Here is a 12,976-nt window from a genome sequence, read left to right as displayed (position 1 = left end):
AGGTTTCATTTGCACCATTCAGGGCCAGTTAGCAAATACGCAGCAACAATCAAAATGATACCTATTTGGAAGAAGACTATCTCAGCATTTCATCAGCATGGGACCACCACTGCGTCACTGCCAGATGGAAACAAAATGTATTTTCTGCTAACAAATGCTGAGGACCTGAAAAATCAGGATCATTTCTGTCTTTCTGAGAATAGCCAAAGAAAGACAACTCAAGAGAAAAAGCCCATGTCAGACGCAACAGACCATCTGAGTTCTCTAGCATGTTAGCCATAAATGTCCTAGGAAATAATCCGTGATCACCACTTGCATTATGCGTTTCTCACTGTTGAGATATGGCAGTCTTGGATAAAAGGTACAAGTGTGCTGGTTCCGTTGACGTCGCGATGCCTTGGGGGAAGATATTTCAAAAGACGTTGACAGAAGACAGCAAAACTTTCCCATGGATGGGAGCAGGTACACGATGCCAGGCAAGGTAGGTATAATCCCAAAGGGAAGAAAGAGGAGTTCTGATTGGCTTCGGCTTTCCTGAAGCCCAGAAAGATCAGGCTGGTTATAGCCAGAATCCGGCCCAGCATCTGAAACATCGCCGGAACGGCACAGCCAGGGCAGCTGGTACGCTTAGGAAACCCCCCACTGAAACTTGGAAAGCAGCCTTGAAATAATGATAATAATAAATAAGCAGCTGAAAAAAACCAATCTTGTGGGAGGCTGGAAATGAAACAGAATAATGAGAGCCTAGTGACCCATGAGCGTAGCAGTCACTCATCACAGAGTGTTCGACTTGCTGGAAGAATAAGTATCCTGGAACTGGGTCAGATGCCTGGTTCACGGGGTGCTGCCTGCAGCAACCCCAAGGGGCAGGACCCAGGAGGATACAGAAGCTACACCTGACCTCAGTGTCAATACAAAGGCACATCCTAGTTTCTCTCGGTAGCCACTCCCAGTTCTGTCATTCATAAATTTGCCAAGACCTTTCTTAAATTACATTTATATATCCTGCCGAGACCACCTCTTGAGATAATGAGTTTTAGAAGATTATTACCTGCTGTGTTAAGCAGTACTTCCTTTCATTGGTTACAACAAGAAAAAGAAGAATTGGGGGTGAAACCGCACAAAGGCTAATGTTGCTTTTAACAAGGGACAATCTCTTACTGCAAAAGGCGGAAATATTCAACAGCCTGGAACCACCAGGCATTTAAGCAGCAATCGTGAACTTGGGAAACTTAATGATTCAAAGTATTTTGGTTGATGAAAATCACTCAACATGTGTTTATGAAAAACCATACTAGATAAAAGTATAATTTATGTTACAGTTACCTAGTTAGAAAATAGCTTAAAGAGCATGGAGTCAAGCAATGTTTTCAATCACAAATCTCTGAGTCGATTGCAAATAACGCAGGGATCAGAGATTGGTGAAAAACAGGAAAATTTGCTAGGAGACAGTGAAGTTAATACCATGCCTCTCTGCATAGTCGGAAACTCCATAAAACCACCAGGAAAACGCACTACCAATCCTTAGTGGCCATGAAGATCCCACCTGCTGACTGAGCTACACTAAGTATCTAAACTAGGAGTAGTCCCATCAAATATAAATACCCTAACTGCAATATGGTACCATGGATTGATTCCTGGAACAGAAACGGGACATGAGTGGGAGAACTGGTAAAATCCAAAAAAAGTCTGAAGTGTAGTTAGCAGTAATGTACCAATATTAGTTTTGAAAAATAGTTTTTCAAACACTTAGTTTGACAGTGACACTGTTATGTAAGAGTTAACATTGGGGTCTGGGCGCGGTGGCTCACGCCTGTAATCCCAGCACTTTGGAAGGCCAATGTGGGTGGATCACCCGAGGTCAGGAGTTCAAGGCCAGCCTGACCAACATGGAGAAACCCTGTTTCTACTAAAAATAGAAAATTAGCCAGGTGTGGTGGCACATGCCTATAATCCCAGCTACTTGGGAGGCTGAGGCAGGAGAATCACTTGAACCCAGGAGGCAGAGGTTGCAGTGAGCTGAGATCACACCACTGCAGTCCAGCCTGGGCAGGAAGAGTGAAACTTCATCTCAAAAAAAAAATTTTTGTAAAGCAAATACATTTTGTGAGTCTTCAGAGTCACTACACTGAGAGCTGGGAGTCAAATACATTACGCCTAATTTATAAGTTAAACTTTATATAACACAGGTATGTATGCACAGCCTCCAAGTAGCTGGGACCACAGGCGTGCGCCACCATGCCCAGCTACTTTTTGTATTTTCAGTAGAGACAGGGTTTCACCATGTTGGCCAGGCTGGTCTCGAGCTCCTGGCCTCAGATGATCCGCCTACCTCGGCCTCCCAAAGTGCTGGGATTACAGGCATAAGCGACCGCGCCCGGCCCCCAGTGTTATACATAACAGTGTCACTGGGTTTCAGTCCTATCATCAGTTTCACACACCCATTGGGAGTCTTGGAACATATGCAACACAGATAGGAGGGCATTCACTGACTTACTTAGGTGGAGATATATTCTTAGGCATGATCAGCAAGTTCATGAATAAAAAAATTAAGTGCTTATTCAAGAAGATTACAGAGATAAAAAGGCAAGACAAGAAAAGATTAAATACTTGAATAGCTTCTAAAAGAAAGTCTATCAGATCTTTCCAAAAGCATAAAAGGAAGAATGCCCTGAAAATATATTACTGATTAAAAGGTCTGAACCTTGGAGATTTGGGGGGAGATGTCTATTTATTTAGAAAAATAAAGCAATGTGGCCACCCGAATAATAAAAACATTTGCCAAGAAAGATTTATGGAAATGCGACCTACTTAAATATTTGAGCAGGTTAGAGAAACCATCAAAATGGCTTACAACTGGACAATACTGAATTTTTACCATACTATGTCCTAGCTGAAGGTGCAAGCAATTATAACACATCTCCAATCAGAAGCCTGGTTTTGACACCTAGAAACAGATTCCATTTGCCAACCTCCCTCCATCACCAAAAACAAAACACATGCTCAAACAGGACAACTGCTTTCCTACTGGCTCTAATCCATGCTGATCATTGGGTCCAGTTATTAGAAGACATTCAATCAGCACATCCAAGAATTAAAAAGATTTTTAAAAGATCACCAACTGGTAAAAGAAAAAAGAGCATTGTGTGGTTTCTGTTGATAATAAACCCAGTCTTTGTTTTTAATGAATTCATTCAGTTTGCACTAACTGATTATAAAAAGTGATGTATGAATGAATCTACTGTGCATATACATTATAGGTTTTACATGCTTGTGAGCAAAGACAAATATTATCGAGGGAAACAAATGAATAAACACAGGGAGGTGTTTACGGTTTTCGTTTAAACTCAGCCATTAGCAGAACAACCTGGGCATGTTGCCTAATCTGAGTCTTTTTCCCGATATGTGAATGAAATATCTAGATCCACTTTTTTGGAAGAAATTGTGTCAAATCAAGTGACAACCTTCAAACTCCATTAATCTGTGCCTCTAACTTACTGAGGGACAATATTCTAAAGGCCACATAAACACAGAGTTTGATAAATGACCCAGTTCTACACAAACAATTTTAAAGCAGAATTATTACTCAAAGAAGGCTATATCATTAGCCTTTAATACTCGTGTAGATAATTACAGCCTTTATTTATATAATTTACCGAAGCTTCTTTGGGCCAGAATAATCTCAGATCTCTCTTGAGTGTTTCATAATCCCAACATCCCAAATTAAGGAAAATAGCCCTACTTACAGTTACGAATGTTATTCCAGTCAATTTTAGAGAAGAAAGGATGGCAGCAAAGACCTTCAAACTTCAGTCTCTCTTTCTGGCCACACAACAAACTTTGAATCAGATCAAGAAAGTCACTGCTCACTTTGGGGTCATCTGGAAACTTCAAAAACCGCTGTTCCAAAAAAAAAAAGAATTATTTCCTTAGCAGGGATTCCGTTTCTCATGCCTCAAAGTGAAGAAAGTATTTCTCATATATGCAAGTTTCTTTTGTTGTTGTTGTTTTTTAGAGAAGGAAGTTTCGTGCCGTCTTCCCTTTGGACCAAAGGCATGTTCCCAAAATAAGCGGCCTGTTCACATCAATAGGCTTAGTTCCTTTGTAGGGGTTCAGCATCCTCCATGGCTTGACCCCAGCTCCCCTTCCCATCTCATCTCGCCACGCTCCCCATCTCTCTCTTTGCTGTCCAACAATGATGAGCTATTTAAAGCTCCCTGAACAAATCACGCTGTTCTCGCTGCTTTCCTTGGCTACCTTTTCTATCCTATAACTCCTTTCTGCATGTTCCCTCTGCACTCTACTTTTGCACCTACATATTGTGCTGTGATTTCAGTGTGATGAAAAATAAAGAAGGCAGAGAGGGCCTGCTTCTTCTGCTCATCCCTGTAAACCTGGTACCTAACAGTGCGTGGTATGATAATGCACTCATTATTGAATGATTGAATGAGTGAGTGAGCTAAAGGGAAGGAAATAAATTAGTTCCAAGAGTCATCTAAGGGGAAATTTTCACTCAAGAGGAGGCACAAGAATAACAAATAATGTATTTACATAAAAATATGTATTAAGCATTCCCAAAAGATGAAAACTGGGTGAGATCCAAAACCTAGGAAATACGTTCCTTTTCCTTTTGGTTGAAACTAAAAAATACACATTTATCAGAGCCTTAAGAAATGAGCTTCATGAGCTGGGCACAGTGGCTCATGCTTGTAATCCTAATACTTCGGGAGGCCAAGGCAGGCGGATCATCTGAGGTCAAGAGTTCAAGACCAGCCTAGCCAACATGGTGAAACCACATCTCTACTAAAAATACAAAAATTAGCCAAGCATGGTGGTGGGCACCTGTGATCCCAGCTACTCAGGAGGCTGAGGCAGGAGAATCGCTTGAACCCAGGAGGCAGGGACTGCAGTGAGCTGATATTGTGCCACTGCACTCCAGCCTGGGTAACAGAGTGAGACTCCATCTCAAAAAAATAAATAAATAAATAGGTTTAATGTAGTAGAAAGTACAGTTATTAGAAAATAGTTTTACGGCCAGGCGCGGTGGCTCAAGCCTGTAATCCCAGCACTTTGGGAGGCCGAGGCGGGCAGATCACGAGGTCAGGAGATCGAGACCATTCTGGCTAACGTGGTGAAACCCCGTCTCTACTAAAAAAATACAAAAAACTAGCCGGGCGAGGTGGCGGGCGCCTGTAGTCCCAGCTACTCGGGAGGCTGAGGCAGGAGAATGGCTTAAACCCGGGAGGCGGAGCTTGCAGTGAGTTGAGATCTGGCCACTGCACTGCAGCCTGGGTGACAGAGTGAGACTCCGTCTCAAAAAAAAAAAAAGAAAACAGTTTTACTATATATATATATATATATACACACACACACAGTAAAACACATATCTATATGTAATTGTATTTCTAATTCATTTCCTCAATTTTAATACATATTCAATAGTTAGTACTAAGAAGGAGTATATCGAAAAATCAAGAGCATGGACTTCAGAGCCAGACTGCCTGTGTTATTTTAGGCAAGTTACTTTACCTTCAGTGCTTTGGTTTCCTCATTTATAAATGAAAATAATAATACTTACCTCACAGGGTTGCTTGAAGATTAACTAACTAACTAAAACTATATCTCCTCAATTCTAAGACTCACAGTTATTCATACTTACCAGCACTGAAATCAAGATGTATTTTATAATCAATAAAAGTATCATAGACTCACTGGCAGCAGTTTTTCTTTCTCAGCAGTACATAAAATAATGGTGTAGTCTTATCATTACTGGCAGCTGAGATTCCATGAAATACAATTAATAAAATGTTTAGAAAAGCCTTTGGCACAGAGTTAAGTGCTATATAAGTATTTGCTATTATTATTTTCTAGCACGGCTGAAACCCTCATTCACACAATTTTTAAATAACATCTAACATTCTATAAACATTAATTCACACGATACCTATAAAATATTCACACACACAATTTTTAAACAACATTCACTCACACAATTTTTTTTTTTTTAAATGGAGTCTTGCTCTATTGCCCAGGCTGGAGTGCAGAGGTGCGATCCTGGCTCACTGCAAGCTCTGCCTCCCGGGTTCACGCCATTCTCCTGCCTCAGCCTCCCGAGTAGCTGGGACTACAGGCGCCCACCACCACACCCGGCTAATTTTTTGTATTTTTTTTAGTAGAGACAAGGTTTCACCATGTTAGCCATGATGGTCTCCATCTCCTGACCTTGTGATCCACCCACCTCGGCCTCCCAAAGTGCTGGGATTACAGGTGTGAGCCACCGCGCTCAGCCTCATTCGCACAATTTTTAAATAACGTTTCTCAATATGATCTCGAAATCTTCTAAGGACTCTTTACCTGGAAATTCATGATGTTATTGAAGGTTCTGGCAGAGGTTCCCTCTGAGAAGGGGGATCTCCCATAAATCATCTCATAGGCAATCACGCCCACTGACCACCAGTCACAGTCCAGGCCGTAGGTGCCTTTTCCATCCGCATTCATCACAGTCAGCACTTCAGGAGCCATGTAATCCGGGGTCCCAATTGGGAGTTTGGCATTCACCTAGAATCCCATCAACAAAATGAATACAGCAAACTTTCAATTATCCTCAAGTAGACTGCCAACAGCCACATTTCAGACACAAGCTGATTTGCCACTGATTACTATTCTCCCAGGCACTGAAACCTGCTGTCAAGTGGCACACCGTCAGGAAATGCAAACGCTTTACTAATTTAAAAAAAAAAAAAAAAAAAAAAAAAAAAAAGCACAAAGCATATAATGTAATCCAAGGGCAAAATGGCAAGAGTTGTGGATGATACACATACACCCTTTGGTGATACGAATGAGAGTTGGATATATACTGGGAATGGAAGATGTCTTTTCTAATACAAGTTTTTGATATAATAGAACTTCTCTTATGATAACAGCAAAATGGTAACAAACTCTAAAAATGAATCTAAAAGATCAACCTAACCATTACTAGAAAACTGGTGGTTGGCCAGGTGCAGTGGCCCATGCCTGTAATCCCAGCACTTTGGGAGGCCAAGGTGGGTGGATCATTTGAGGCCAGGAGGTCAAGACCAACATGGTGAAGCTCCATCTCCACTAAAAATACAAAAATTAGCCAGGCGTGGTGGTGCGAACCTGTGGTTCCCAGCTACTCAGGAGGCTGAGGCACAAGAATCGCTTGAACCCAGGAGGCGGAGGTTGCAGTGAGCCAAGATTGAGCCATTGCACTCCAGCCTGGGTGATAAGGTGACTGTTAAAGAAAACAAAACAAAACAAAACAAAACTGGTGGCTAACTGGCAATATAGTATTACAAATCTCCAGTCCAAAAATTTGGAAAACTGCCTTTGGAATTAATGTTCCTACTTCAACCCACCCACAGGGCAAGACATGATAATTAACTTCCACCCAGGGCCCAAGGTTAATGAGTTCCTTTTCCTTACCCCTAACCCTTGTTCCTGTGATTCCCTCCCCCACTGTTCAGAACCCAGGGGCTTATAATTCAATGGCACCCAAGCACTTGACCTTGGCAAAGAAAGGTTAGGACAACACAGGAGGGCATTTTATAAAGCTAAATGTAATCCATTTAAAGGACCGACCTTTTTTTCTGAGACTTTGTCCTTCTGACTTTTTTAGTGTTTAAATGTCCTTTGTTTCTTGATATGCTGTTGATGAAAGAAGTAGATTTTCTTCCCCTCATACCCACCCCTGTCTAGGCAGCTTAGTAAGCTGGCAACCCCTTTGGTCTTCAAAATTATTTTGACGTTTTACTGAGCCATGAAATTTGAAGTCTAGAGATTCTTTCTCTAACTTTTCTCCCCATCAAAACAGAGAGATCCTGATTTTAGTTATATAGTGTGTTGACCAGCTGTCTTATAACTCTATATCATAATGGGCTTCTCTCAGGTCAGCAGTTATATGGTGCAAAAGAACTTTTTCCTCATTAAACAATGGTAAGTGCCCCTGAGTGAGCCAAGAGATTTTGTGGGTAAGGCCACATACCTTGAAGGCTGGGCTTTACACCAAGAAAGTAAATTTGCTTTGCTTTAACCGGGTGTGGAGAGGAAAGTGAATGTTTAGTGAGGACATGATGAGGTCTCCTCTCCCCAGGGCTGATTCTGGATGAAGCTCTTCCAGCCTGTAACTTGAATCTCATCCATTCCTCAACCAGGAGACTTTCTCATTATATGAAACAGACCTATTCTTCCCTCTCCTCTCTTCTCACCCCTTCCCTGAGGCCCACATTCTGATATAGGTTTTTCCAAGCCCTAAACTCAGACAGCAGTGTGATACAACCATTCCTGACATGGACTGTCCACTGCTTTGGGCAATAAAACTTCTACTATAAATGCCCCTTCAAGAAAGCCAGATGGTCACACCATCCAAGAAACCAAAAGCAGGTTTGGCTTGATGAACAGAAGGGAAGACAAAGGGGAAAATATTTGGTCTAAGACAAAACCACAGGGTGACTTAAGCTTGAAGAACTGAAAGTAGTTTAAGTCAAGGAGAAGCCTTAATATGTTGGGAAATCTGGGCTGATTCTGTTTTTTTAATATGTATGTAAATGCTAAAGAGCTCAGCACAGGATTAGGATTAAACTAAAGGGTTTTGGTTAAAATGCACTGACAATAAGCAACAGATTTTTTTTTTTTTGAGATGGAGTCTCTCTGTCGCCAGGCTGGAGTGCAATGGCGCAATCTCAGCTCACTGCAACCTCCGCCTCCAGGTTCAAGCAATTCTCTTGCCTCAGCCTCTCGAGTAGCTGAGACTATAGGTGCGTGTCACCACACCCAGATAATTTTTGTATTTTTAGTAGAGATGGGGTTTCACCATGTTTGACCAGGATGGTCTCGATCTCTTGACATCGTGATCCAGCCATCTCAGCCTCCCAAAGTGCTGGGATTACAGGTGTGAGCCATGGAGCCTAGCCGCAATAGATACTTTTTTTTTTTTTTTTGAGACGGAGTCTTGCTCTGTCGCCCAGGCTGGAGTGCAGTGGCCGGATCTCAGCTCACTGCAAGCTCCGCCTCCCGGGTTTACGCCATTCTCCTGCCTCAGCCTCCCAAGTAGCTGGGACTACAGGCGCCGCCACCTCGCCCGGCTAGTTTTTGTATTTTTTAGTAGAGACGGGGTTTCACCGTGTTCACCAGGATGGTCTCGAACTCCTGACCTCGTGATCCGCCCGTCTCGGCCTCCCAAAGTGCTGGGATTACAGGCTTGAGCCACCGCGCCCGGCCGATACTTTTTAAATAACAAGAGAAGGAAAACTGTAACATCTTGATTTGACTAGATAATGAAAATGCTACTATACTGTTGATTAAATACTTATCCTTTATGTCTAATGACCTTGCAGGACCTAACTACACAACTGTCCAATACATACCATTTGCACTTACTGGATTTTGTTTTATTGCCACAGACTGTTCAGGAATATTCAGTTCTCCTTATTTGCAGCTCACAGGGCACAGTCACTTGTTTACAACCAAAGAATTGCAAAAACAGAATTGACTGGGGCATGTTTCTCAGGACGACCCAGCCAAACAGTATGAATTGCCAATGCCTCATTTTCAAACTAATGATGAGACTTATCAAAGAAAGATAATTCCCCAACGAATTTTTGCCCCCTAACAGATACATGATTATACACATTTATGCACAATCATTTTCTAATTTTCTACATTTTATTAATTTGTACTAGAAAGCTATGAAGGGAAAAATACCCACTGGCTTACTCTTTAAGTGCATAATAGTGATTAGCAAAGGCATTACTCTTTGTTAATTAACAAATCTCTAAGTGTGTAATAGTAATTAACAAAGGTTTTTAATGACAATTAATGACTGCTAAGTTCCCATTAGTCACTGACACCCAAGCACATTAAACCTGTTCAACATGTAATCTCACATGTCCTGATTATGATTTTGCAATATGCTTTCACTCTCCTCTGGTAGCAATTCAGCCAGCTAATGTGAGTGACATGTTAAAAGTGAACCTATAGTAGGGGCCCAGCCTGCCTGCAGGAGGACACTATCTGATAGGGCCCAGGTACTACTTAACTTAGTTAATTTTTTTTTAGACAGAGTGTTGCTCTGTCACCCAGGCTGAAGAGCAAGTGCAATCTCAGCTCACTGCAACCTCCACCCCCGGATTCAAGCAATTGTCCTGACTCAGCCTGCTGAATAGCTGGGACTACAGGCGTGCACACCCAGCTAATTTTTGTATTTTTTTTTAGTAGAGACAGGGTTTCACCACATTGGCCAGGCTGGTCTCAAACTCCTGACCTCAGGTGATCCGCTCGCCTCAGCCTCCCAAAGTGCTGGGATTACAGGCATGAGCCACTGTGCCTGGCCAACTTAGTTAATTTTTACTGTATTGACAGGGAAGAAAATAAACAAGTTCAGAAGACTATATGAGAATGACTAGAAGAGTCTGCCATATTTTGGGAGAAAGCGGGAGAAGGAAAAGAAAGGAAGGAAGGAAAGCGGGGGAGAACTGAAAGAGGGAGAGAGGGAGGGAGAAAGAAAAGAGTGAACTTAGCAGATTCTTTTACTAACAAAAAGTAGATGAGGACGAAAGAAAACCAGTGTCTTCCTCCTCCTAACTCCTTTCCATAAAATGCTTCAACGTGGTGAAACCCCATCTCTACTAAAAATACAAAAATTAGCCAGGCATGGTGGCAGGCACCTGTAATCCCAGCTACTCGGGGAGCTGAGGCAGGAGCATCGTTTGAACCCAGGAAACGGAGGTTGTAGTGAGCCAAGATCGCCCACTGCACTCCAGCCTGGGGGACAGAGCAAGACTCTGTCTCGAAAAAGAAAAAAAAAAAAAAAGAAATGCTTAAACATAAAACTATTTAAACCTAGCTTTACCCATCAAGCTGCCTAGGGCATATACCTGCAGAAGCAGGGGGAAAAGGAGTTCTCACTACATTATTCCTTTTGTGGAAAATAAAGCTTTTCACTCCTACTTAAATCTAAAAAGGGCTATCTCTTCTGGGGTTGCAACTGCTAAATGGGGTTATCACTTACCATGCTATATAATGTGGTTTATCTACAATCTCCTTACGATCATTTTCATGATAGCCAAATGAGATAGATTGGAACTCAGCTGTTCACCATTCTTTGAGATTCTAATAAAGAGAAGTGGGTGACCTAAGTCACACAGCAGGTCCTACGGTCACTAGGCCCTGTGTTTACTAACAGAAAACACTCCAAAGCAACGTTCTGAATGAGAAGCTTGAAATAAGACAATGGATAATGGAAAACCGAACAGATCTAAGATTCACAGGTATCCAAAATACGAAGATAATATGTGGGGGTAATAGGGAAGGGACTGATTGATTTGGGGTAAGTAATATATGGTAGTTTCAGTAAATGTGGATTATATTTTATATGGTATACTATGAGTACAGATAACATTTAGAACCTACTTTAGGCCTACAGACATTTCATTTAAAGGAAATACGTTTAACCCAATACCACTATTAAAAATATCCCCCCAAAAATTATAATTTTATATCCACACTGGATCTACTGTGCAGATTATTGCTCTTCTGTAACAAAAGGAACTTTGTACTTAATGCAAAAAATTCCTTTTTATCTGCTTGTCACGTTCCAACCCTAAAAGCACAAGGGAAAAAAGAGAGGCAATATTCTCAAGTGTGTGGTATTGAGGTTCATGTCTCCTTGACCAAAATAATCAGAGATTGAGCCTTTGTTGCAAATAAACCTCAGAGGCTCCCTACCTGGAGTGAAGGTTGTTACAATTATAACTGAAAAGGGAAGTTTGAAGCACTGAAAAATACAAACTAGGAACCCTGTCTCTCCATCAAAAGCTCTGAAGAGAATGACCCCAGACACAGAGATAGGGTCTTATTCTTAATTCCTATTTATTTACCAAGCAGTAACTTTGGATCTTGATTAGTTTTCTGAACAGGTTTTCTTACTGCAAACGCATATTCCTGTCTAATTAATTAGCTTTCTGATGCTTCTCAACCTACTGCAGGCATGATCAACTAAGGGTTCTCAAATCCCACTTCCCCCAATCATCCCATCCTAGGCACATCTGGCAATGTCTAGAGACATTTTTGGTTATCTCAACTGGAGGAGAGGGTGCTAATGGCATCTAGGAGGAAGGGGTCAGGGAGGCAGCTAAATATCTTTATACAGGGCAGCCCCCACAACAAAGAATTATTCAGATCAAAATGTCAGTAGTGCTGAGGTTACATTGTCAATGTACCTATGCTTCAATTTATTTCTAAATTCATGATTTTTTTTAATTTCATGAATGCAGCATATAAATTTGTTTTAAGACAGGGTCTTGTTCTGTCACCCAGGCTGGAATGCAGTGGTGCAAACATGGCTCGTTGCAGCCTCAACCTCGTGGGCTCCAGTGATCCTCCTGTCTTGGCCTCCCATGTGGCGGGGCCACAAGCACGTACCACCACGTCTGGCTAATTTTTTAATTTTTTGTAGAAACTAGGTCTCATTTTGTTGCCCAGGCTGGTCTCAAACTCAAGTAATCCTCCCGCCTCGACCTCCCAACGTGCTGGGATTACAAGTGTGAGGCACTGTACCGGCCCATATAAATTTTTTAATCCTAAGTGATAAAACTTTGCATTATTTTAACTTTTTTTCTGTGTTTTATTCCACTAAGATTAATACCTAAGTTTTCATGCCTGTTTCTAAATTGTACATAATTTTTAAAACATAAAATGCTTTGTAGTTATAGCAATATAATCTAATTTTTAATGTAATGATCAAGTGAACAGATTACAAGAAAATAACCTGAAATAAAGAATAGTGCTGAGGTTGAGAAACTCTGACATTGGACAACATGGGGAACTTATTTTTCCAAGAGCCTGAACACCAAGAAAATTCTCTCAAGTAGGTCTCAGGTCTGCAGAACACACAGGCCACATGCTAGAGAGCAAAAAGTTCATGCAACTCCAAGCCTTTTCTTAACATCAACCTAAT

The 12,976-nt window shown here is 41.5% G+C and overlaps 1 protein-coding gene across 6 annotated transcripts in view; it reads right to left on the bottom strand.

Moving 5' to 3' along the window:
- CIT (citron rho-interacting serine/threonine kinase) overlaps window positions 1–12,976 on the bottom strand; it is a 208,960-nt gene that overhangs the window by 140,207 nt on the left and 55,777 nt on the right. For all 6 annotated transcript variants that reach the window (XM_033220411.1, XM_033220412.1, XM_033220414.1 and 3 more), the window contains exons 8-9: window positions 6,355–6,558; window positions 3,747–3,900 (exon numbers count right to left, since the gene is read on the bottom strand). In XM_033220411.1, the coding sequence (XP_033076302.1) occupies window positions 3,747–3,900; window positions 6,355–6,558 (358 nt within the window). The remainder of the gene's footprint in view (window positions 1–3,746; window positions 3,901–6,354; window positions 6,559–12,976) is intronic.

This window comes from Trachypithecus francoisi, unplaced genomic scaffold, assembly GCF_009764315.1.
Source record: "Trachypithecus francoisi isolate TF-2019V2 unplaced genomic scaffold, Tfra_2.0 Lachesis_group11, whole genome shotgun sequence".
Taxonomy (NCBI): domain Eukaryota; kingdom Metazoa; phylum Chordata; class Mammalia; order Primates; family Cercopithecidae; genus Trachypithecus; species Trachypithecus francoisi.
Note: the sequence above shows the minus strand (reverse complement) of the source record. Positions and strands in the feature narration are given on the sequence as shown.